A 25,998-nucleotide genomic window follows, 5' to 3' on the forward strand; every position below is an offset into this window, starting at 1 on the left:
GGTCAGGGATCCCACCCGTCAACGCAACTGGCACAGACCCCTTGGAGGTCTTTGCTGCCCTGAAGCCTTGACATGATTGTGAAAAAGATGGCTATCTTAGGCAGCTGACTCGTGTTACCCTGTGGTAAATACAGGTGCAACCTCCGCTGGCTGAGGAGCTAAGAGCTGAAGAGCTCCTGGCTGCACTTTGTCTCCACTGAGATTGTCATTGAGAAAAATATTCCTTTCCACAGTGAAGACATACCCTTAGGGACTAGCCCCCATTCAACAGCACCCTTTGCTGGGTTAGTACTCTTTCTGAGGACAAATAAAGCCGAAATAGCCATTTGAGATAATCTGAAGGAGTTTATTTTTTTCTTTTTCTATCCCTTACCTATTTTTTTTATTTTAGATTTCTTGTCTTCTAAGTTTAAAATGACTTTTTTTAAATCAGGAAATCAAACTAGTATACTTAAAATATAGTGCTGTATTTTGATTGTATCACACCAGAATACAGTACTTTCTCCCTACAGACACCAAATACATTACATTGCTTATAATACCTTGACTTCTCTTTATTTTTTTTAATGTCTTCATTGTTCATTGTTTAGTAATGTCCCATAAAGACCTGTGCACTATCATTAATGCCACATGAGTTCTCTCATGCCATCTTATCTGAACAAATCGGCCCCTGGGAAAGTATATGTTTGATTTTAAGCAAATGATTAGTAACCCCATATAAATCAATGGAGCTACCTGCTGCTGTAGGAATCCAGGCTGAGGTGCATGCATTGATTGATAGCCTTTTATGCAAGGGTTTTTCTGCAGCACTTTCTGAAGAGGCTGCAAATCTGCATGCACAGCCTATTAGTACTATCATTATTCTTCTTGCTTTTGTTCATCATCTGTATTATGGATGCTTCTAGAAGGTCCAATGTGCCTCTGCAGAAACATGAAGAAGGAGGATGTGTCTCCAATGGCCAGCTTATAGTGTAAAACTAGATGCAACAGATCTGAGTAAATCTCACACAGGGAAAACATAAGGGAGGACAGGACTAAGTTAGGGTTTTAGTGCTGAGTTTTTCTTAAGGGAAGGATTGGGTGGCACTAGCAGCACAAATAAATTTTCAATAAAATATTACACATACAAGAGTCAATCTGGTTCAGTATTTCTAAATGAACATGACAAGTAAAAATATCCCAAGCCCCACCCCCCAGATATAGCATATTTCATTCAAGATATTTCATCTGACTGGTAGAATAACAGAAGGACTCTCTGGTGGTGTTCTGGTCCATCTCCCATTTGCAGAGGCTGGCAGAACTTTCCTCGCATGGCCCGTGCCAAGCTGAGGTGGATGCTCTGCAATCATTGCTCCCTCTCCACCCCTATTTCCCTGCACCACAGCTATACAGTTGCTCAGGCAAAATGGCTTGCCCCATTTTTTGAATGCCTGTCAGGTCTTTCAAGCAAGGCAGAATTACAGCTTGCCAGGTGGACCGTAACACTGTTGGCTTATTGTTATTCTGACTACTAGGAAAGAATAGGGAGAGACAAAAAAACATTTGCCACGGATTCTTGCATGCTGAAGCATAGTATTTTAGCAAAGTAACTCATTCAGAGTACTAGGAAACATTATATGGTGGCATGAACACTGCTAACAAGAGGGTATGGAGATCAGGCATGCTCTGCAAGGAGGAGCACTGCCCAGAAATAAGATACCACACAAACTCTGGTGACCCCAGCACCATATGGGTTTGTCTCACCCTTTTAGCTCTGGTTTATATTTACAGAGAATATTTCAATTCTGTCAATGCTTATTTAACAATGAACAGTTGCCTATGTGCTCAGTAAACAAGGAAATAATGTGGTGCTCTGCAGCATGTAGGTAACAGGGCCATCCAGCAAACTTTCATTCTCTTTCTCAAATGCTCACTCATTTTAAGCCTTAAAAGAGTCCCATATTCAAGCTTTTGCTGTTGACTGACACAGCTAAAATTAATTCTTTTTGATGAAAACTGAGACCCTCGTGTGTTCACCCGACTCTGGGGCAGGAGCTCTGAGACTCCGAATCACCCCAGCAACTCACCCAGGCCCTCCTGGCAATGAGTGGAGGGAGACTGGCAATTCCTGAACGTAGCTCAGCCCCTCTAGATCCAGCTCAGGTTTATTGTTTCAGAAAGCTTTTTCTGAAAGAACTGTTGCAAAACATATATCCTATCTCAGAGACTAGGAATGAGACAAGGTGATCTGTGTCAAAACACTGGCAGTGTGATCTGAGCACAGATCAGCTTGTGACATTGTCCCTCAAGTCTTGTGGGAAAGTATGTTTCTTCCTGTTCAGATGACTCAAAACCAGCTCCCTTGTTACCATGTAAACTATGTATATTCCCTGGATATATATAAAATTTCATTAGATGAAACCATTTTTCTGGAGAGTTTATAAGATCCTAAATAATAGAAACCTAACTAAAAATATCTCCAAGGCTGTATGTGTGATATTACACTCATCATATTATAACTCCTGGATCAGTCTACAGTCTAAGAACTGCTAATATAATTGCTACATTTTACCCCCTGCAGATTTTGTTCTCACAGATGAGAATGCAGAGACATACAGTCCTGAAATCCTAGAAATCAGTTCACTTTTAAATGGTGGCAGCTGTTATGTGCACAGATACATCAGGTTATCAATACCTCTCTTCTGCAATATTTTCAAATGCAGAAGATTAACCAGGAGGGGCAGTGCCACACTACCTGTGTTCCCATTTGTACCTTGGCACAGATGTTGTCTCAAAAGAACAGCCTGCCTTTGCATTTCAGCCATTGGGATTCATAGCTCCAGACTGTGGGAGCGGATGTTCACAAACTCGCTACAATTTTGTGTTTTAATAAACTGAGATTTTTTTAAGAAACAAAAAAGAGTTAGGATAGTTGATTTAAGAACTTAGAAGAAGTCAGAAAAGAAAAAGACATTGCTATGTGTCTAGAATACACATTGCTTTAAGCATGTCTTGTTTTCTGCCATCATTTTCTATACAGCTAGGGCTTGATCCATCTCTATGCAGCTAGGGCCATTGGAGTCAGTGGGAAAATTCCCATTGATTTCAACAAGCATTAGAACAAGCCCATATCCCAGCTGAATTAGAAAAATGGCAATGCTTTTTCATGAGAAGGAATTGTTACGATATTCATGAATCACAGTTGCTAAAGACAGCTGGTGTGATTCAAAGCCCTGTACAAAACCTATGAAGTCAGCAGTGATCTGTCTACTTCAAAAAGCTTTCAGAACCTCTCTACCTCCCCTCTTGCACTGTCTTTAATCACGCGATCTTTGAACATCTTTCTTTCATCTTAACAAAAGGGCTCTGCAGTTATAGCAGCCTTGGGAGGAGGAAATTCACTTTGCACTGTATTGTAAACTAAAGTGATATTTACCAAGCCAATAACCTGTCTATCCCTGGCCACAGATGCTGAGTTGTCTAGAACATATGTACCATGATCTTGGACTGGTTAAAGACTTCAACATCAATCCTATCACATTAAAGAGGTGGCTGGTAAGTATTTCAATTTACTGATATTTGCAGTTTTTCAAATTCAGAAATCAATAAACAAAATACTTAGGCGTGGAATTAGCTTTGCTCACATGAGTAATCCCACTGAAAGCAGTCAATCTATACACACCCTTAAAGTTTAAGTACTTGCAAATGTTTGCATTCTTGCGGTCACAAATGACAATTTTTAACTGTTTCGCATGTGTTTGCTGAGCTTTCTATTACGGCAAGCAATTCATTTATGGTGACTGCTTTTGTTGCCTAATGTAAATGGAGACAACAAGAACGTCTTCAAATATAGCCAAAAAAGCAGTTGGTACAATAATTATTAGGTGTGCTAAATCATAGGGAGTAAAAGAGCAAGGAATGAAAGAGAAAAACTTGCTGAGAAGCTAAAGAACTTTTTCTGCCTTGGTCTTCAATGTTGGGAATGTTGCAGAGATGCCAGACATGATAAAGATAAGATCATACCAGAAACTAAGATGTCTAAAGAAGAAACACTAGAGTATTAAAAAAACCAGTAAGTTTTCAAGCCCAAGGGAGAGCGTAAGAATGAAATTGTTAAAAAGATGAAGAATATGTTGGCTTTCTCAGTAAAACCCATCAGAGTCCTACAGGACTGCAGAATAGTAAATATACCACTTATTGTTTAAAAAGGATCTAGGAATAAGCTGAATAATTATAGTTAACAAAACTGACATCTCTACCTGCCAAATTTATTGAAACAATAAATAAAAAGTCATGACGTGAAGTTCATGATATGAATAAGTTTCATATGATTCCTATGGAGAAGAATTGTATTTTACTAATCTTGTTTAATTATCTCAAGAGTATGCACAGAACAGAGGGAACTGTTTTGTATGATTGATGTAGGCTTCCAAAAAGGTCTGAACAAATTCCACGCAGTCAGAATGTAGCTAGAAAACACAAAGCAAAACACTGAATTCATCATACCAGTAAGTACATCAAGAGCAAAAAGCACCTGGGCACAAGAGTAGTTATGTCAGTGATTGTCACTGTTTGGTGTGCTGCCGCAGCCCAAAGCTAAACAGGCATTAGGCTGATTAGAGACTGGAATAAGGGATAAAATGGACCGATAGTAACATGTCTCTATGCAAAGCATAAAGCTCACCTGGAATTTGTATGTAGCACTGGTTAAGCCATGTTAGAAAAATATTATGACTACATTTAAGGAGATTTAAAAAATGATCAAGACCTGGGAAAGCTCTCCCTGAAGGAGATGGTTGAAAAGCTTAGTATTGTTGACCTTAGAAACTAGCTGAACAGAAGGGGTAGGATGAAACCCAATACAATCAAGACTAGCACAGAGGAGATAAAACAGAAAATTTCCTCCTCCTGTCTCACAGCCTGCAAACATGGGAAACAAGGTGATATGTCAACATGCATCAACATACCACCCACAAGTGTTACAGCAGGCGGCTTCCTGTTAGCTTGTTTCTCCAAGTCATTTTTTACTGCTAGCATTTAAGAGCCTCATTCTGAACAATGAATGGAGTTTCCAATATATTTTATACAAATCTTAGACACGGTGAGAATTCCTTCCTCAAACACTAGCTTCACAGAAAGAAAGGTGATTAAAAAAGCCCCGAGGAGTCTGCCTCAAGCTGTGATACTTCCCCAGGCAGAGCATGGGCACCAGTTTGAACTTCAGTGAGTGAGAAAAAGCTGCCTCCTGCATATACTTTCTTCTGTGCTCCCACATCCTCTGACTACAGAAATATTGCAGAAAGTGGAGGAAAGGATGACTAATGCAGCCCCATCACTCCAGCTCTTCAGCGCTGTGAGTCAAGATTACCCCGGGATGCTCCAAGCTCCACTGCTGGATATACACATTACACCCAAGCAGTGTTGTACAGCGCCTGTGCACGAGCGATGTGTTTGTGCAGAGGCTGGGAGATACCGCCTACCATCCATGAGCCTGGCTGTCAACCATACAGTGCAATTAGTTACTGATTTTAAAATAATGTAATGTAATTTTAAAGTCTTTGATTGCAGAAGAATCTGAGGAGCTTTTGCAGTGAAGCCCAAATATTTAATAAGCAGTGAAAGCCCACAGTGAAGCCCACATCCTCGCCCAGAGCTATGCATGCCTAGGCTTTCTAGAAGTCACATGCCAGGTTAAAGGGTTTGATCCTGAAGAGTCCTGAGGATTCTCTCAGTAAACTCACCCTTTAGCTAGAGAAGGGGACAAGAATGCCATCAGTGTCATTAATTCAAATTCAGTAATTGAGGCATGTGGGTAAGGGCTCTTCAGGGTCCAGGCTACTGGCCCTTCAGCAGGTGGGGTCCAGCAGTGCTGCTGATGTGCAGGAAAAGATACTGAAGGCCATCTAGTACATTAGAAGAGTAACCGTGGCATGTTTTAACTCAGCTGTGCCAGCTGGGTGAGGCTAACAGTAGCAAGGAACACATCAAAACTGCTTTAGCTTGCATTTGTAATGAGAGTATACAGGCAGGGTCTGTGGGAAGTTAAGATATGCGAAAGTTAGTCCCATGTGTCCGCATGGCTAAACCTCATCCATGCTTCCTGGGGTAGAAAATCTACACAGGTATGCTCCTGTGTGTCTATTCACATCTTCACTCTGCCAAGAGACACATCCCAAAGCGCCACCTCTGAGTATTTGCAAATGAGATAACAACTACATTTCAGCTTTGAAGATTTCAAAGCTACAATTTGCATTCAGTGAGCGAGGGGAATGAGGATGTACTTTGTGTTCTTTACATACCCCAAAGTGGCTGTTTAACGATGGCACAGTTTGAAATACAAATTCAGGATAAGAGCACAGAGTCCTGTCTTAGGACTGAGACGCATTTACAGCTGCATTGGGATGCTTACCCACAGCTAGCTGGTACTAGAGAGAAGCTGCTACAAGCATTACCTGTCTCAGAGTTTCCTGATTCCAAATGTGCTCAGAATTGTGAAAGTAAGAAAAAATCAGCAGGCTGTCATGGGCTTTACATGAGTAGCCCTGTTGTGACTGGGAAATATGTCCCTTCTCGTGCAGTTTGGGGACACCACTGCATAGCCAAAGTGTTGACAAATTATTGAAAGGCAGTTATTTCTTGTCCTCCCCCAGAAAGACAGAAAGTGTGTCAGAGGGCCTTGTGCTGCAACTCGGTCTTAGCAGAGAAAAATATTGGGCTCCACAGCACTCCTATAAGGATATACGGTGCTTCCAGGTAGACTGGGAAGCATATGTATTCACATTTCTATAGAAAAAGAACTCTCCTATCTCTGACTGCTTCTTTCCCTCTTTCTGCAGCTGTGTATTCATGACAATTACAGAAACAACCCCTTCCATAACTTCCGGCACTGCTTCTGCGTGACCCAGATGATGTACAGCATGATCTCACTCTGCAGTCTCCAGGTATGTCCCCCATCCAGGTATTAACACTGTGTTTCCCTCATGGGGTGTATGCTCATTCATTGAGTGCCACAAAACCTGTGCCATCTTGCTTGCCAAAGAGGCCACTGACTTCTTTGTAAATGATGAGCCGGAGAGAGGAGGGCAGGTGTTGGGCAAGCTGTTGGTTTTTCACCTTTGGCTGCCCACTAAGCCACCCCGTCTCAGACCCCAGACACCTCCTGGACTTTCTGAGGCTGCTGTGGAGCTATTTTCACTTCTAGCATATTCCCATTTTGTACACAGAAGCCCTTTTGGCATTTCAATAATATGAAACATTTACAAATTGGATCCAAAAGCCTACTGAATTATGGTCTGTGGATGTGAGCTTTGTGCATGACACAAACTATTTCCACAGAGGTTTTTTTCCAAAACCGTGATTGCCTCTGGATGATCTAGTGCAAATAATGCATTGCATGTACCATATGCAAGATTCATATTTGACCTGTATGTTTTCCTAAACTACAGGCATCATTTCTTTTCTTTGACTTGAAAATCTGTGTCTGCATATTCATTTCATTTCTGTAAAAAATAGTTTTTATTCGTCAAAAATCCTTTTTTTTCCATAGTTAAACATCTCAGTTTCTGGCCTAAGTCTGTTTCCTTGCCAGCAGGAGTATGAAGAAAAACTTTTCTGCATGGAAGTTCATCCTATTCAGAAGCTGTAGAAATGCTACATTTAATTTTTCTCACTCTTTTTATAACTTTAGTTAATACAGAATGTAATGACAGCTAAGTTATCTTCTAGTCCTAACTAATTTAATCAAGATACTCAAATGACTTGTAAGAGACTGTATTAATATTTCTGTGCTTTCATACAATTTCTGCAGTAATAGCAAGTTTGAGGAAAATTGCCTCCTCTGAGCTGCTGTTATTTAATACAACAAAGGCAAATCTCAGTCATTTTTGCTGGAAAGGAAGGCAAAAATCTCTTTCTTGACTGAAGTAAATTGAACTATGGAAACATATTTCATTTTGCTCTGATTTGCATCTCCCTGAAATGTAAATGTGGGCTTTTTTCTTCTTTTCATTTACGAGGAGAGAGGAAGAAATTGCAAGACTACATTAATGGTTTGTACTTTGCAGGAGAAATTTTCCCAAATTGACATCTTGATTCTCATGACCGCAGCAGTATGCCATGACTTGGATCACCCTGGTTATAACAATACGTAAGTCTGTCTCTTGCTTTCTCTCTCCCAAAATTTATTGAGAAGGTAACACTGGCTGGCATTTTTGTGGATCAGGTTTTCCTCCTCACAGCTTGAGCTGGCCACAGCCTTCCCCCAAGGCCCTGCTGTTCACTCACACACGGGCCAGGGCAGAACTTCATGCAGAAACCTCAGGTCCGGGTTGGGGCTGCCAGCTGCCCTCAGCCCTGTCAGAAAATGCTCTTTCAGATTTCTTCCCCGGCACTTCCCTCTCTACTCCTGAGGAAAAAAAAAAAAAAAGGAAATGTTTTACAGCTGAGAGGGCATAGATGAGTATAGCTTCACTGATTGAAATGTAATAATAATAATAAAATACAAAGGATGATTTGACTTAAACACTATTTCACAATTACAGATTACAAAATCTATATTATTCTATTTACTGTCATGTGAGGAAATTAGAAGTGTTACTCATGGTCACTTTTGCTTTTGTGTATGTATGTGTGAAAGAGAGAGGGAGGGAGAGTGAATCTAATTTATTTGTAGTCATTCATTAAATAAGGGCAGAAGCCAGTTCTGATTGATTGAGAACCCATCTGTCAGCAGTTTTGGGGGCTGAATGAAACCCAAACCATTCCTTCGGTGTTTGTTCTATGTCATTTTAAGCTACAGAGACTTGGTGAAATAAAATAACCTAAAGGGGAAGAGTGCCTGAAGTGATATTAAAATAATATCCATCTTCTCTAAAAGTCTGATTTAGTATTAACAATCAAAAAAAAAATTGCAGCTGATTGAATAAGTGTTCAAAAGAATGTAAATAAAAGTAAGCAGCATGTTTTAGAGCAGCTGGTGTGTATCTGTAGGACTTCTCATTGTTTCTCTTCACATCAGCTATCAGATAAATGCACGAACAGAGCTTGCAGTACGCTACAATGATATCTCCCCACTGGAGAACCATCACTGTGCCGTGGCTTTCCAGATCATTTCTCAGCCAGAATACAACATTTTCTCCAATGTTGACCAGGACCAGTTCAAACAGATAAGACAGGTATGAATGCTGGTCCCATTTGTGTCATACAAACTCTGCTTGAAGATGTAGCATGCACAGACCTCCCTGCTGTACAATGCAAGTGAATCATTCTCCCTAGAGGGTAGGACTGAAAAAGCCCTTACACTGGAAGGATCCAAGAGGGATTCTTGGATGATTTCCACAACAGCACTCTCTGGAATGTCTTGCTGAGAAATCATGAGCACATCTTGACTATTAAAGCCTGTGACATTTTTTGTGTAGATATTTATGTTATGGAAGGAGCCAATTAGCTCTGACTGGGAAAGGATTACGTTCTCGTGGCAGAAGTTTATGCTTTAAGAGAACATTGTATTAATTTTAAGAGAGGGTTTGAAATGGGAAAAGATTTACAACAGCAGAGCACTTTTGCCATTGGAAGAGGTTCTGGTGGACTGGGAGTTATCACAGATATCTCTGTGACAGTGAACAATACTGTAATTGCCATTACAGCATTCCGGGCCAATATTTGTTCTTACTTTCCGTGCCACACCTCCCTTACACACTAAATGAAAAAGAAAACCAAAAAAAAGGGCTCAAATGGCCCAACTAGACTGGCCTAACTAGAGTCATTGTTTCTGCCAAAGCATGGGAAGCAGGTATGGACCAAAATGGACAGATCTGCATGAAAACCTACAGCTTTACATTAACCACGTATTTTCCGGTCATAAACTCTGCCTAGCAGGGGGGTACAGACCTGCTACTGCATTGCCTGTGGTTATGTATTTCAAAGTCCTTCATCCAAGGAGGATGAGTACAGAGGACATGCTCATCTACTGATCTTTGTCTCTTCTTTGTGCTATTGGAGTCAGCAGCAAAACATATGTTGCTTTCCAAGGGACCAAAAGTAGATCTTAGCAAACAAAGTGTGGCTTTTAACATCCTGTTGTACAACTGTTTTTCCACAATCAGCCAGTCAGAAAGAAAAAACTCACTGCCTTCAGAATGTAACACCAGTATTATAGACCTAGCCAACCTCTAATATACCATGACCTCTTTATAACTCTTTTCTAGCTTACTTGGTGGTTTGAAGTTAGAAAGTTCCCCATTTAGTGTTACTGATGTAATACATCTGGGTTTTTTTTTACATGTAACACCCCCACTTTTCTCTACAATAACAGACTTTGTACACAACGTTGAGTTAATATACGAACATGTTTTCTTTACCAGGGAATAATTACACTGATCCTGGCTACAGACATGGCAAGACATGCAGAAATACTGGACTCTTTCAAGGAAAAAATGGAAAATTTTGATTACTCTAATGAAGAACACATGACTTGTGTAAGGAGATTTTCTGGATTATCATTTTTCTGTGCACAGTGTGAAATCTTGCAGATGAATGTGCATTTGTTTAAAAATCAAGGCTCAAGATGTATTATTATAAAAGAATCCTTTCTAACACCTTCTGTCCCACCAAAAAGAATTACAAATTTGGAAGCACTTTATAAAAAATAAATCATTCTGGCTTAAAAAGTCCTGGAGTGCCATCAGGAATAAAATACATTTACTCTGTCAGGATACAAGTTCTTATTGTCTATTACTATGCAGAAAGAGTGTCCAGTACAAATTCAAGTCTCCTCTGCTTCCTAATCCGATAGTCTTTGAAGTTCATGGCAGCCTTTCCTCTGACCCCATCCAAGCACTTACAAAGAACTTTATGATCATTCCTGGTTAAATCTCAGAAGTTCTTCACATGATATATAAGCACATGTTCTACTGTAACACATCCCAGAGTTACAGATAGGAAAATTGAGGCAGAGGGGGGGAAAAGTGATTTACTCAGGGTCATTGAGAGAGTGAAAAAATATCCAGACCATTTAAGACCTCTGATTTAATCCTAAGACTGTCCCTGCTGTCTAAAAGCATTTTCTCCCCCTGCATTGTAAAGACACAAGCTCTGGATTGGGAAAAAGGGCTGGCAATATGACTGCAGTATTAAAGTATTGATCCTCTTTCAGCTGAAGATGGTACTGATAAAATGCTGTGATATCTCCAATGAAGTCCGCCCGATGGAAGTAGCAGAGCCCTGGGTAGACTGCTTACTAGAGGAATATTTTATGCAGGTAAGAATGAGGGAGAGATTCAGTTGCACAGTTGCTGCTACTACTGATTCCCACTTCAGTGGGAGCTGTGCTGTGGTCTGACAGCCCAGTCCAGCTCCAGGATGGAAAGGCTTCTTTTACAGAAAGCTACAGAAGGCTGTCAGTCAGAGAAGCTGCTCAGAAAGCAAGTAGATGTAATTGACTGTAATTTGGATTTGAAAGACAACAGCAACCTGAAAATCCTAATGCTGTCGGACTGAAGGTTGTTCTCTGTAAAGGGGCTGCCTTGCAAGTTTTTTTGGTGTATAAATGTTTTTTGAGCCAAAAGGGAAGAGCAGTGGCAAGATAAAACTGTCAATCAATGGTATAAAATACTACATGGGACTAGTTTAGATTATTTTAACTGCGTATGAAGATTTGCTTGAAAGAAAAAGCAGAAAACTTGCAAAGGTGTGCAAAGTCTGATTTTAAGCTCCCTGAACAATTGTTCCTCACTGGATTCCCAGCTGGACATTATTTCTGATTGCATAAAAAAGGGTTGCTGGAAAAGTAGCCCTCAGCTGTCTCCTGCACACCGGCTGAGCCAGGCTTGTATGCTGCCACAGGAGGCATTGCAAGCAAAATGCAGCTGCAGTGATCTGAGAAGGACAACACACTGGAGCTATCTTGTGTGTTTCTTCCACACATTGACAGGGTGTGTGCAGAGGAGAGCTTCTGACAAGAGGCAGAGACCTCTAACAATGTGTCAGAAGCACCTCTAGCCGACTGCACTGCAGTTTTTTACTTAAAATTTTATTATCTGTGTGCCTTGCTGTTTTGGCCATCCAAGTATGAAACAAAAGCACTACTATGTGCCTACAGACCCAACAGAGGGAAGAGAAAGCCTGCAGCAGGAAGTCTTTTTTGGGTGCACAGTCCATGACCTGCTTGCACATGAACCCACAGAGAAATAGTGAGTCATGTGGTCAAGCAGGTAACATGGTTAACTCTTTTCAGCCGATGGAGCTATATTCATTTATGCCAATGAAGGGTCTGGACTGTGGTTTGCACAAAGCGGTCTAAAGTCCTGAACACATATATTCAGCCTTCTCTTGCTGAGTGTGTAGAAATTATGGGTCCCTGGATAAGCTGGCACTAGCTTTAGTCTTTATTACAGAAGGTTTGTAATTTCTGGTTGAACACCCAAGAAGAATCACTCTGTGGAGAATGAAGAAATCAAGGACCCATTCCTTCTCTTACAGAGTGGCAAAGAGCCATTACCACCTTTCTGAATGTTCAGGAATATTTTTCCCCACAAGACCCATGGGTTTGCAGTGGGAATCAGGTGGCCTTATTGCCCTGTAAGCCCACAGATGACTACTTTCATGTCAGTGCTGTGCAGATCTGTTCAGATGCTTGCTCTGAACAAAGCAGGCTATATTAGCCTGAAGGAAGCAGATTTCTATTCCATTTTATTTTTAGATATACCACTGAGATGTATGTACAGAATACTGCCCTTTATTTATTGGTCTATTCAGCACATTACTCTCCTCATAGGCTTCTAGCTAAGGTTAATATTTGTTCACTATGAATTTGTTCCAGAGCGACCGAGAAAAATCTGAGGGGCTTCCAGTGGCACCTTTTATGGACCGCGATAAAGTGACCAAACCAACGGCACAGATTGGATTCCTTAAATTTGTTCTCATCCCCATGTTCGAAATGGTGACAAAGGTAAGTTATCAAATGTGAGAAGCAGAACTGGGAGTGTGCAGAACTTCATTGTTTGTTGTGATAGGCGTTTCGTTAGCCAGGGAAACAGGAATGCACGAGTCACACCCTTTCTTTCGGTCTATTTCTAGCATGTATAAGTTAATGAATACAAAAGGAAAAGTCAGTATTCTCTCTCTTTTTTTTCTTCTAGCTGTTCCCAGAAGTGGAGGAGGTGATGCTCCAGCCTCTTTGGGAATCCAGGGACCACTATGAGGAATTAAAACAGATAGATGACGCTATGAAAGAGGTAGGCTCTAAATATCTTTTTCATAAGGCAAACTTTATAACTTAATAATTATAAGTCAGATGTAATAATTTAATACTAATTTAATTCCCCAATAATAGGAATGTTTATGTCACAATCACACTCATGAGAAACACATTCATTATACCTAACTGCAGAAAGGAGAGTATCACAGCATGTATGTGCCCATGAATGTGTACTTACATCTGCCAGGTAGCACAGAAGCATGGCCAGGGGAATAGAGCTGCCTGGAAGTGAGGGACCTCGAGACAAAGCCTAAAGATAACTGTTTGAGGGGAGCACTTTAGCAAGCACCTATCCCAGGAAGCAAATTGCTTACTCTGGGAAGAAGTTAACCTGGACTAGATGGCACCGAAATGTTCTGGGAGGGGGCAAAATTTACATCAGTTCAGGAGCTGCACCAGAGAGGCCTAATTTTCTTTTCAGAGAAGAAAATTCCACTGACGTACCTATCATCAAGAATGTGCCTGGAATTTTATGGGGAATCACACTCAGGTACATAGCACTCACTAGGATTAACAAGACAACCAATGGATTCATTTTATGGCCGAGGCTGAGTGGGGATCTCCATGAATGGGATGTCTCTTGTTTTGATATGCAAGACACAGGAAAATTCAGATATACGCATAGCTGCGTTTGCTCTCTCCTGTCTGTGTTGCCTCAGGAGCCAGGCCAGGACAGAGATGAGGCTGGTCCCAGGAACTGGGTGCCTGTAGCTGCTGTGCAGCAGCAGTCATGCCAGCGGCTGAGCTGGCCTCAGCTCCCGCAGTGCCCTGCAGCCTGTGGCGCTGGACCAGCAGACAAATCCTAAAACCTCTTCTTAGCTTACTGACTTCTTTACACAACTCTTTGAACATTTATTTTCCCTGATGAAACAGATAACAAAACCTACCCAGAACAGTGTTGCACTCTTTAGGATTTTCTTGACGAGAACAGTTTTATCATGTAGACAGTACCCTATCTGTCACTCTGTCACCAAAATAAATTGAGAAGTGCCCTGAAGAACTAGTTGTACTGATATTCTTTGATATGTGGGAAATGAGGGTTCATTTACTTGATCTCTCACTGGCTGGGTGAGGGACAGAGTAGCTTTCTGCTATCGCTCCCACTTCCTCCAAAGCATTTTGGAGGGAACAGTCCTCCTCTCAGCAGTACAAATACTAAGGCTGATTAATCAAAGAGCACAAGTTTTGAGGGCACTAACTTATAAAGAAGAAGAAAATCTTGTAGGCATTCTTTGGTTTACAACGGGTATGCGGAGCATTCCTCAAAGGAGGGGAAAAGAGCTCAAAGATGACAGTGAGCCTTTCTGAGACCTCTTCGTGTTTCATGCTGAGCTGAAATTTTACTTCTGATTTACAGAAGCTGTCAAAACAGAATTGTTATACAGACTGATGGAGCTTTAATTACAGTGTACATGAGGTCTTGGGAAAATGAGAACTGCCCTAATTCAGAAATATCCTGAAACAAAAGGAGGTAGCAAAAAATCCTAGAGCCTAATACAGTGGCTAATGAGAAATACTGAGTTCCAGCCTGTGGTATACCAAGTGGCTGCCTGTTATTTCCATAGAAATTTAGCACATGCCTTGTGGAGAGGGTAGCACTGGACTCACAGCAGTGGGGGCACTGTATCAGTGGTGTTTATTCTGCTTTGCTCTTTGTTTCAGTTGCAGAAAAAGAAAAGTGAAAGCTTGACCACCGGAAGCACCGAAAAGTGAGAAGAAAAAGACTATGAGCGAAGTATAAGTCCCAAGGTTATTTTGTTTTTCGAAATTATCATCTTTGCCAAGTAGACATGGTGGCTACATCAACAACCACCTGGGAACATGTCCTCCAGAGAGGTGGCAAGCATGGGTGCCCAGCTTACCAGCCACCCTTCGCCTGTGGGTCTGTAGCCTGCAGACTGCTTGCACAGGCACCGCCACAGGCAGGCACTGACGGCTCCCCTTGCTCCAGAGCATGTTGCACAGCCCCCCAGCAGGACCCCCCTGCGGACATTGTGAAGGTTGCAGCAGGACTCAAACCTTCAGCGGCTTTGCCCTTTTGGTGACCATCGGGAATTAGGCCCACAGTCTACAAAGTGGAATTTAGCAAAGGAGCCTCTTCTGGAAGATGATCCACTGAAGTCCAAAACCAAAAAATGTCATTCTGTTCAAGATACTATATATATGTGTTCAGCAGTATGCTAATTATAGCATAGCTTAATGAATGCTTATATTCTGACAGGGGTCCTGGCATATATTTTTGTTTGCCTAGTAGGCCCTAATGACACATTTCTCTGTATTATACTCTGAATTTTATAGTGTTCACAGCACATTCAGAAGCCCAGTATATTGGACGCAAATTTTCTTTTCTACACTAGAAGAATGCAGAAGAAACCATACTGGGTTTGCAGGTTTGCTTTTTGGCCTGGTACAGGTAGGCATCATGGGATCCTTCAGCATGAGCAAAGGGAGCTCACAGCTGAGACTACCATGCAAGCATATTTTTATCCTTGTGGATGCAAAAAGCAACAGCAACAAGAAAAACCTTTGAAGATGTACAGTTGTTTTTTTTTTTTACCTTCAGACTGATCTGCTAAATAATATATTCTTCTACAGAAATGAGTGTCACACTTGTTTTTCTTTTGATGTCCACATAAAAACTGCCTCCATTCCCAAAGATGAAAGCTCTCGTAATGAATACAAGGTGAGAGGCTGTAAAGGAGAGGGGAGGTTCTGGACTTCTTAAGAGGAGAAGTTTTAGAAACATCTTCTCTGTGGCATCATTGCACCATAGGAGCAGCACCGAAACAGCTTCACTTCCACTGTTGTGAGTGCTGGGAGCCAAGCCCTGCCCAGCGCTGCAGCCGTGCAGCCCAGTGACAGGCCATGCTGTCAGGGATTACTGCACACGGCCTAGCAAATGGTAAGGCCAAAAGAAATCCTGCTTCCTTGCATCCACGAGAGGTGGCCCATGGCTATGCCGCCTGGCCCCTGGGCTCAGGAGCCGCCCACCCGCAGTGGACCAAGCCCCTGCCAGCGCAGGGAGCTCACACAGGCTGCCGCCCAGCCTAGCTGGCCATGTTAAACAATAAGGTGGCTAGAGTGGGTGGTGAATATCCCCAAAATGTCACACCAGAGCCTCTGGTGGTGTTATGAAGGGGAAACTGAGGACACAAGTCAACCCTCAGTTTTAAAATCTTCCTTAGGGCAGAGGAATATGAGATATTGGCAGTGCAGCTTTCACGGATGTATGCTTTTAACCAGGCTTGCTAAGCAGAAGCAAAAGGAGGGAGAGGGTCACAATTTCTCTTCCCCTAGGTTATTTTGTGGATCTGCTGCAAATACTCCAGCAGAAAGGACAAAAGCTGCACTGTTCCCTGTGTTCCCACAGGCAGGCACCCACACTAACACCATACCTCTGCCAAGGCCACAGCTGCGCGCACTGTCTCAGCTTCTTTTTCACAAAGATGGGAGTAGATGGGTGGCCAGTCTTCCCCCTCATGACACAGGTAACACCCTGGGAAACTCAGCCTCTCTAGAAGTACCAGGTGACTAGTACCATGTTCAGCACTGCCTCCTGCCCTGGAAATTCAGAGAATAATTCTCCCATCATTTCTGCACAGTAATTCTCAGTTTCCCTCTGTTTCTCCCTCGGTAGCTTTACCATTGTTTGGTCTATTTCTTTGGCCTCAAACTGTATTATTTCAGCTACTCTCTAATTCTTTGTATTATCTTGAAGTATTGTCTTGAAATGACCACGCCCCTACCCTCTTCCTGCTTGCATGTTTTCAGAGACCCATGACAGACCCACAGCTAGTTGTCCCTGCTGGTGCCTCTTTCTATCCAAGCAGTCTTCTTCTTTAAACAGCCTTTTGTGTGTGTATATTGGTTTGGTGCTTTCTGCTGTGAATTGGAGAAGGGTCTGATCCCTGGATTTGAATGGCCTTGGGGGAGCACAAGGGAGATGGGAAGATCCAAGCACAGAGTCAGCTCCAAGTTATGCAGACATATTCACAAGTGGATGAACTAAACTTTCATTTTAATTACCCTTAAACTTTTTGATGCTTGAAAGCTGGCTCTGAATTCTGCAGCTTGGGCCTTTTTCTGTACTAAATCTTATAATCCAAAGTACATTGTGACCCAGATTGTTTTGCTGTGGAACTCTTCACTTCTTTTTCTCAAGCAAATCAAATTTACTGTCTCCATTCAAGTGGATTTCCGCCCAAAGCAGATGTGCTGCATAGGAGCTATAAACAGTTGCTCAGAATATGCCAAGTCCTGCACTGAGCTACTTACATTAGATGAGAAAACCTGCTGTAGGAAGCTGACTGCACCCTCCTTCTGCTAAAACTGTTTAAAAGTGATCCTGATAGGAGGTTTTGTTTCAGTCGGAAGGATTTTCTCTAACCATAAACCCTAATCCAACAAGTATTTATGCATGTGCTTAATGTCACTCCCACAAACCCAGTCACGGCCTCTGGCATACAGTAGCTAGTTGCATAGTGAAGGCTCCTTAGCCTTTTCTAATTGAGGAACATGGGAGTTTTGTATTTGATGGCTCTTCATGCTGGTTTTGGTTTCCACCACTTTTAAGAGCAATCTGAAAACTGCTTACTGGAGGGAGATGATCTAAGGATGCTGGTAAAATCCTGCTGACTTTGTTGGAGCTACGTCAGAAAGATGAAGGAGGGAATGCAACCCTTACTTGAGACAGCACTGATGACTGTCATGATGTTGTAATGCACTGTGCAGCTCACTGAAAGAACAGGCAACATCCAGGCTGCTATTTATAGACAGTTGCAAAAAAGACCACAAGCAGTCATTACCAGTCACTGGTATAAACTGGGATGCCACGGCATTTTTAAATCTCATTTGTCTTTGTAATATTTGATTTCTAAGAGACACTCCTCCTCCCAATGTATGTTTAACCAAGGGGAATGTAAGGTATTCTCTGATAATTCTAGTTTACTGTACTTTTTTTCCATAATATTTGACACTGTGATTCATATGTAAATGAATGGATTTGAGAATCTTGGCAATCAGTCAATCAAAATGTCACACATTTTTCACAGTGACATTTTAAACCATGCTTAGCATGAAAATGAAGTTTTTGAGACAGCCAGATAGAAGTCTGGAGTGAGTTTAAATCTTTTCTCTCCCTAATCCAATGAATAAGAGCAAATATCATATCTTGGTGGGGTTTTTTTACATTGAGGTAGGTGCCTAGAAAGAAATTCATATGACCTGTTGCATGCATCTTTTCAGCATCATGATGGTCCCACTTGCATCCCAGCCTTACACTGTTACTTTCACACTTGTGATCAAAGGTGGGTATGAAACAATTTATAACTATCCCACACTGTTTGGCTTGGAAAACTAACCATGATCTCTGGATTTTAGTTCTAATTTTTTTTAATTATGTCATCCCACAGCCTCATACCCAGTTTACTTTTTAGTGTGGCTTTCATAATCAGATCAAAATAAGCTATAAGATAACTGCATGGCTAGGAAAGGAAACAGCTTTTAAAAAATGTGAATACCCCCACAGCAGCCAATTTGCAATGAAAATTTAGTGTGTGTTAAATACATAGGTTATGTAACGCCAAAGAAATATCTGTACATGGAAATTGTTAATCTCGGTGCTGCCTCTGAGCAGCAATAATAACAGCATTTGTTCCATATGGGAGCAAAGCACAGGGCCGGTGCTGAGCATCAACCCATCAGGAGAAGCAGTGTCATGAAGTATGAAATTTTCCTATTTAAGTAGTGGGCTTTGGCTGTGAGCGACCCTCCGCTCTGGGAACATATGATAGAGCAAGTCCCATGGTTGTGCCTGGCTTGCGGTCTTAAAAGCACACACACTTCTTCTTATTCTCCCATCATACTGCTCTGTCTTGTTGTCAAGGTTTCTGTGAGAGAGCAGATGCAGCAGGTCAAACCACCCACCCTGCTAAGGCAAAATCTCCCCCTGTTCTCCTGTCTTCAAAACCATCCTCTTGGTGGCGAGACAAGGTATAAAGCATAACAAAATGCCTGTTAGTGACACGGAGTCCCGGCTGCAGCAGGGACTGTGTGCAGGAAAGATGTACACAAATGGACGTCTCTGATTTAAGGCCATCTGCAAGCTGCTCTGATGCCCAAAGTAAAAGTATTGCGTCTCCAAGCAGCTCTGTCAGCTGCGAGGCAGCATGAGCCGGGGGCACATCCCAGCTCCAAGCTGGGCCCTGGGGAGCCCAGACAGCTCCTGCTCTCCTTAGCCATGCCTCAGCGTGCACAGCCCCATGCTCCTGCGGCCAGGGCTGGTCAGGCCTGGCAACATGAAGCAACCACTGTCAAAAGCGCATTTGAAACAACCTGGATGCTGTTTTGCCAGGCACCATGACAGTGGGCAGATGATCTGTTCTCCCTCTCAGTCCCCCAGGGGAGTGCCCAGGCCAAGGCTGAGTTTGTACTCCAAAAAAACAGCTTGCTGGGCTCCTGCACCATGTGTGGGTGCTATTGTAATGCAAGAAGCAAATAACAGTCTTAATAATAAGCGTAGCGCTGCCACTGGCTTGAAATACCACCTTGAGCAAACCACCAAATCAGGGCTTTCCTCTCCTTTAGAAGGGAGAGCCCTACCATTGCAAAGCACTTTGTGGTGCTTGGATGTGAAGCGCTCCTCAGTGTAGGAACCAAGAGTTATTATTTTCAGAAAATATGACTTCATAGAACCTTTTGGCCAAAAACCTGATTAGATGTTCTCATAAACTAAGAAGCTGCATCCAACAAGCCAAACATCTCTCTCTTCACCGTCAGGTTGTGGTAGGTCTGAGACTTTGCTTTTATGCTGCACTTCTCACTATTTCACACACACGACAAAGCTTTCCGATGGTCTTGGCACGTAGTCAAGAAGTACAGGTGTGTTCAGGCACATGCATACACACAAAATTGCTATCTGTAGACATTCTCGTAATACCGCTCTTGGCTCTGTTGCAAGACAAACTTAGAACCAGGAGGGTTTGGAAAGTGTAAACGAGGTTTGTGGCAGCCAAAGCTTGCTATAATGCCTCTGAGGAAAAAAAAAATCTCTGTTTTCCAAATTGTGTGGAAACACGCTTACCGCCTGGCTGATAGACACCACAGGTCCTGTTCCCTAGAGGAAACTCTAGGATGACAGCAGCTTGGACCAGCTCTGCTGCTATCTAGGGCGAAAGAGCTCGCTCGCAGTCTGCTGATCGTGTCCTGGACTTTGGTTAGCTGGGATGTATTCCAGCCTGAAAAGCACGACAAGAAAATCAACATAAAAATATATAAATCCTCCTCAGGACTCTGTGCGCCCAGGCCATGCCTGCCAGCATTTCCAGCTAACAGCTTCCCTGGTTAATCCATGCAGGTCGGCTGCCCTCCAGCTCCTCTCCCAGTGCTGGTGCCACCAGGGAGCTGCGAGGCTTTGCAGCCCCTGCACAGCGCACCAGGACGCTTTAAAGCACTCGTAGCCAACGGCTCGCATATGGTCAGCTAAGCTGAAAGCCGTTGGACACGCGTGCCTCTCAGTGCAAACGCAGACCCAGACCCCCTGCTCAGCCACTGCCCCGACTCTCTCTGGCAAGCAAACCGGGGGGGGATGAGCGGCGCGCGGGTTGCTCACGGCTTGCACCTGGCACGGAGTTGCTCACTGCCGCCTGCCCCATGCTGCTCCCCTCAGCAGAGAGCCACAGAAACGACCCCGGCGAAGGCCAGCACTGTGGGGAGACGGCGCGAGGGACAGCCATGCCGAGTGCAGGCCAGCGCGGCTCGCGTGCTCAGCCACTATCGCTCCCCGAGGCAAGCGTGATAACGGTTTCAAAGTAAATGCAAATAACTGGCAAAGGGAAGGCAGCACGAACAAGACATTCGTTCTCAAGCTGGTTTGCTCCTTCCAGCTTTATCTTGGGGGGCTGGCAGCTGGCAGCGGTGGCTTTTTAGAGGGAAGCTTCTTTTTTGTGCTGCTTTTTTCTTTTTTTTCGAGCACTTTGCCATCTGGCTCTGAAGTGCTCAGTCTGCTTTCCGAGTCAACATGCTGGAAATACGTTATAGCGGCAACGTTTTTGCACTACTGTAGTCAGTGCTCGAGGACCGGCCAGGCTTTCCATTACAAAAAGCTGGCTTGCCATATCCCTATATCTGCAGCTATGGAAAATGGCTTTGAAGGCTGAGCCGTGCCTCTCTCTTCGGCCACAGTGTGGGTCACTGGCGCTGATGCCCTCCAGCTATATCCAAACTGCAGGCACTGGCTGGTCCCTGCCTGCCCGGAGTGACCCGGCCCCTCGCCGTCCCCCCTCGCCTCTCAACCGCACATGCGGTGGCCCCAGGCACCTGCCTTCCAGGGCCCGTGGGTGCAGGTCACCTGCCAGCCCCGACCGTCGCTCATGCACAGAGCTGGGGCTGGGGCTGGGACTAGCTGGTTGCGGTAAATTCAGAAATGCTGGCAAACGGCATGCCTTGTGGGGGGAAAGGAGAAGCATCAAGGTTTTTATAAACCCTGGGAGTGGTGGGGAGCAATGGGGAGAAAGCTTCTTGCAGTCTCCTCACAGCTTCAGAAGAAAAGGTTACAGGAACAACTGACTTTCCAGTCTGAGGAGCGACTCCCCTCACCCCCTACCAAACTTCGGCACAAACTTGAAAGTTTGAAATTTCATTTTCCTTATAAAAAAATCTCAGCTAAACGGAATCCCTTTTCAGCACCATGCTTATGTATGACCTCACCCTGGAGCTATTATTTTGCTTTTTGAAAAATATTATTATGTTTAGGTGAAGTTGTCCTTGAAATGAATAAAACCAAAATGTCCCTAATAGAAAAATGCTGGGAGGGGAAAAAAAGGTTATCTTTTAAGCTTCCTTTTCTTGCTTTAAAACAAAACCCCAGTTCAATTTGCATTCGTGGGCAACTGTCAGTGCTGACGCAAAGCACTTTTTAGCAAACTGACTGACTACCCCTGGCTGGGGCGGTGGGGAAGCGGGGCGAGGGAGGCAGCTGGCACCTGGTGCCGGGGAGGCTGCACTGGGTCGGGCTCTCTCGCTGGGTCTCTGCGAGAGCCGAGTCCTGCCTTAGCAGGGCGCCCCGAGTGCCCAGGGTCTTGGTTCGCCAGGAGTTGACCATCACTGGGAATTAACCTCGATTAACCATCTGCACCCTGCTCCGGCGGTGGAAAGGGACCTGCCTGCGTCCTCCCCCAGCAAACTCAAAACTTTCTCCACCAATCTACCCTATGTGAGTGGGTAAGATTTAACATCACGCCACCACCTGAGTTAGTGCATACAGTGTCAAGCAGGCTGGAGAAGCTGTGATGGGTAAATGTTTTACATCCAAGCAGAGGCTGGTGCAACGCAGACAGCTGTGAAGAACCTGGGATCGCAGCTGCTGTGCCCAAATTACCCTAAAACAGGGAGCGAGGTGCCTCACATCCCACCTCCCCCTCCAAGGTAGCCCCGCTCCGCTGCTCCCAGCTCCCCCGGCTTGCACTCCGAGCACCCGGACTCGCGTGGTGCCAGCCAGGTTTTCCCCTGGGCCCTTGCCTCTAGGCACCAACTTGCGTTCAGCTGTGGAGAAACCTTCCCTTATCTTTGGGAAGAGCTGAAGAACTATGTTGCTAAAGGTTATAGGATAACAAGTCTAAAACACTGTGTACTTGAGGAAGTTCACCAGGGCGATGTGCATGTCATAAATGACAACTTTATTTCTTCCAGGCTGTTTTTTTTTTTTCCTTCCCCTCCAAGACTTTGATCCTCCTAGTCATGCTGGCTCCTGTGCACACTGCCAAGGACAGACGTCCAGATGCAGTGACTACTCCTAGCTCCTTTGAGTGCAAAGGGGATATGCTGCTTATTTTAAGGAAGGCGAGTCAAGGCTGAGCTGTCCCGAATTGGTAGAGGCAGGCCATGCCATGCCAGAGACCTCTGATGGGTTTTGTCTCCATGTGGAAGGCAAACTGCAGCCAGGAAGAACTTGTGTTGTAGCATTTCGATGGACTGAAAAGTTAAGGAATCTCCTCTTTTTTTCTACTGCTTCATTTTATCTTACCAGTCATTTAATTTATTCATTCTTTGTGCTGATTTATTCATTGACCTGTGCTTTATGTAGCCATTTACACCCATGCAGAAAGCGTAAGCTGCTGCCAGATCCAAAAGATAGCATTTCAGATCTGTGCATGGCAATAAGCACGATGACAGAAAAGGTTGTGACAGGTCTCTCAGCTTTGTCCGATAGCAAGTATATTTAAAAAGTTGCAAAAATGCATTCCCATGCCTGCATTTTATTTAATTATTTAGACTAATGGAGAAATTTTGAACACTCTAATAGTGGCGCTCACAGTCTTGAAGTGCAGCATTACAGGCATTCGTATAGCTTCATTTAGGTGCTTTACAAAATCAAGGTCCAGCACATGCCCTTTGCATGAAAATACATAAAAATTACATAAAAATAAGTGGTTATAAGTAGCTTATTATAAAAAAATCTTTTATTCCTTTTGCACCGACTAGTATGTTACAGCTCTTTTTTCCAAGCATCAGCTACACAGGATAATTCATGAGGCTTACCTTTTTCAAAACTGAGATTAAATCCATTACTTCCAGGATAATAAGCTTATAACACCTCTGACTTTATCTCTAGGACAAAGGTCTTTTCTCATCCCAGTTGTTAAAATTTAACTAGGGAGACGATGATTATCTATCTTTAAAGACATATTGCACACGCAGGGGGATTCTGTGCCGTGACTTACAAGGGGAACTCAAAGTTTGCAGAGTCAGAATGGTATTTGCAGACTGTAAAAGAGAATAACAGCCCTGGAAAAGCAGGCGAGTGCTGTGCTCTGCAATGTGGGAGGACCCGCACTCCAGCCCGCGGGGTCAGAATCAAAACCTGTTGACTGCGTTTGCTTGACGCATTTATTTGAGCCCCACTGTGTTTAGGGGTCAGTAAGCAAAGTTTCACCGCTGTAAATGACATCCGAACAAGCCCTCCAAATGCAAGGACAGACAGAGCAACGCACATTTACGTGGCGCAGGCTTCTCAAAGCTGTAGGCAGGCGCCTCTGACGGGTCACCTGGAAAACCAGCTTCCCCATAAACAAGCCAGATAACCAACAGCAGATAAAAGTGCCTGGATTAGCTGTGAGTATGCGTGAGCAGCCTGTGCAAAGCCACCCTTGCTCTCCTGCCCCAACTGGTGCTGTAGTTTAAACGCCGGGTGTCTGACAGCATCGCCGGGGAGGCCCTGTGCTGGGGGCTGCCCCGTCCTTCCCAGCTGGGAGAAGGTGGGGTTGTGGAAGGCGTTAGAGGGTGATCAGCGTTCAAGGCCTTCCACCGTTGCCCGCAGCGCACGGTAGGAGCGTTTCAGCCTGCAAGAAGAGGAGTTCAGGCTCCAGCCTGTGCTCCCAGCGGGGCCGGCCCGCCCAGGCTCAAAGCACTGCTGCAGCACAGCTTGCCCTTTTCCGGGTGGTAGATGTGGCTCTGGCCAAAGCGGGACAGCTGGCTGCCACTGGGGCAGGGAGCAGCCCCTGTGGCAGGGATGTGGCAGTAGCACCGGGGGCAGCAAACCCAGCTCCCCCCAGGTCCCGCTCCCAGCCTGACCCCGGCCTTTCTGGAGCAGGAAAGAGCCCCAGCGCCCAGGGGTCCATGTCATGGACTTCCCACCACAGTGGGGGCAAGAGTCAGTGCTGCAAAACCAGACAGAGACAAGATGCTGGCATCTCTCACCAGGGCTTTGCATTGTAAGGAAAACTGGGAACCGCGCTGGCCCTAATTGAGGAGCAAAGTGACAGACACTAGCACTGAGTAACCAGCCCAGAAAATGAGAAGCGCTGGTCACTTGAACCCAGCAGTTAAATGCCTTTACACTTTGGGGATGTTTTTGAACTTGCAATACAGCATTTAGCAAAGTAGGTCTGGCGGTTCAATCTGCATACAAATTTGCATAACATGCTCATTAGACCCGGATTCCAATTAAGCATCCAGGGCATGCAAGAACAGCAGCTATGCAGCCAAACAGGAGGTGCACCGCTGTGTGCAACGTGATGGCTGTAATGTTTACATCAGACGCAACTATACCCCTTTCTGCCCAAATATGGATTCTTTAGCTTGCATCAGCTCCATCCATTCCCCAGATTATCCGAATCTAAAACCTTTAATCTTCTCTAGTTTTTCATTTTTTCAGAATCATACTGTTCTCTCCTCTACCCCCTTAAGAATCCCTCTTTAGCCAAGCTAAATGTAGTCTATGCATCATAATAACACTGAAGTATGTAGGAGCCTGACATTTCTCTTCATGCTTGTGGTTACTGTTCAAAATGTCCTTGAAGAACACTGACGATAGCTGTCTTTTCATGAGTGAAGGGGACTAATAATCTGAACGGACTGTGCACCAAACAGGCCATTTGATTTTCCTTTTGCAAAGCACATTGAAATCCCTTGGATGACACCCTCATCAATCTCTTCCCTCCCAACTACACAGCCATCGTGTTAAACAACTGCCAAGGGAGAGTCAGAGAAGAAAATTAGGCAAAACTTTTACATTTTCTGATTCTTAAGGAATTAGTTGGACTAATCAGCACTGTTCTAAGGTGACTAGACAGCACTGACAATAAACAGCTTTTGTAACCATCATGCCTGGAAAAGCCATTGACCACTTCAAATGTTTCTGCCAGGAGTGCTTTTCCATATGCAGTGTGCGCATCGCCGGGCTCCAGCTGTGAGCGGCCTCCCGGGCGGGTGCAGCTCCCCAGCAGGACAAGCAAGCTGGACCGCTGCGAAAACCACAACTGCCACTG

General features: G+C 44.0%; 1 protein-coding gene and 1 long non-coding RNA gene across 5 annotated transcripts in view; one reads left to right on the forward strand and one right to left on the reverse strand.

The window, feature by feature from the left end:
• Positions 1 to 15,832, forward strand: part of PDE9A (phosphodiesterase 9A) — a 51,213-nt gene extending 35,381 nt beyond the window's left edge. For all 3 annotated transcript variants that reach the window (XM_026098024.2, XM_064525516.1, XM_064525510.1), the window contains 9 exons: positions 3,448 to 3,534; positions 6,816 to 6,920; positions 8,043 to 8,125; positions 8,996 to 9,152; positions 10,341 to 10,454; positions 11,132 to 11,236; positions 12,797 to 12,925; positions 13,116 to 13,211; positions 14,897 to 15,832. In XM_026098024.2, coding sequence (XP_025953809.1) covers positions 3,448 to 3,534; positions 6,816 to 6,920; positions 8,043 to 8,125; positions 8,996 to 9,152; positions 10,341 to 10,454; positions 11,132 to 11,236; positions 12,797 to 12,925; positions 13,116 to 13,211; positions 14,897 to 14,947 — 927 coding nt within the window. In that variant the 3' untranslated portion in view covers positions 14,948 to 15,832. The remainder of the gene's footprint in view (positions 1 to 3,447; positions 3,535 to 6,815; positions 6,921 to 8,042; positions 8,126 to 8,995; positions 9,153 to 10,340; positions 10,455 to 11,131; positions 11,237 to 12,796; positions 12,926 to 13,115; positions 13,212 to 14,896) is intronic.
• Positions 8,132 to 23,897, reverse strand: LOC112981980 (uncharacterized). 2 transcript variants are annotated; one of them, XR_003258879.2, is made up of 4 exons: positions 23,771 to 23,897; positions 20,316 to 20,469; positions 16,630 to 16,795; positions 8,132 to 8,383 (listed from the first exon to the last, which is right to left on the reverse strand). It is a non-coding gene; the product is annotated as an uncharacterized LOC112981980 (long non-coding RNA). The 2 variants fall into 2 exon arrangements; XR_003258878.2 differs by lacking the exon at positions 16,630 to 16,795.
• Positions 23,898 to 25,998: the final 2,101 nt, after the last annotated feature.

Source organism: Dromaius novaehollandiae, chromosome 1, assembly GCF_036370855.1.
Source record: "Dromaius novaehollandiae isolate bDroNov1 chromosome 1, bDroNov1.hap1, whole genome shotgun sequence".
NCBI classification, from domain to species: Eukaryota; Metazoa; Chordata; class Aves; order Casuariiformes; family Dromaiidae; genus Dromaius; species Dromaius novaehollandiae.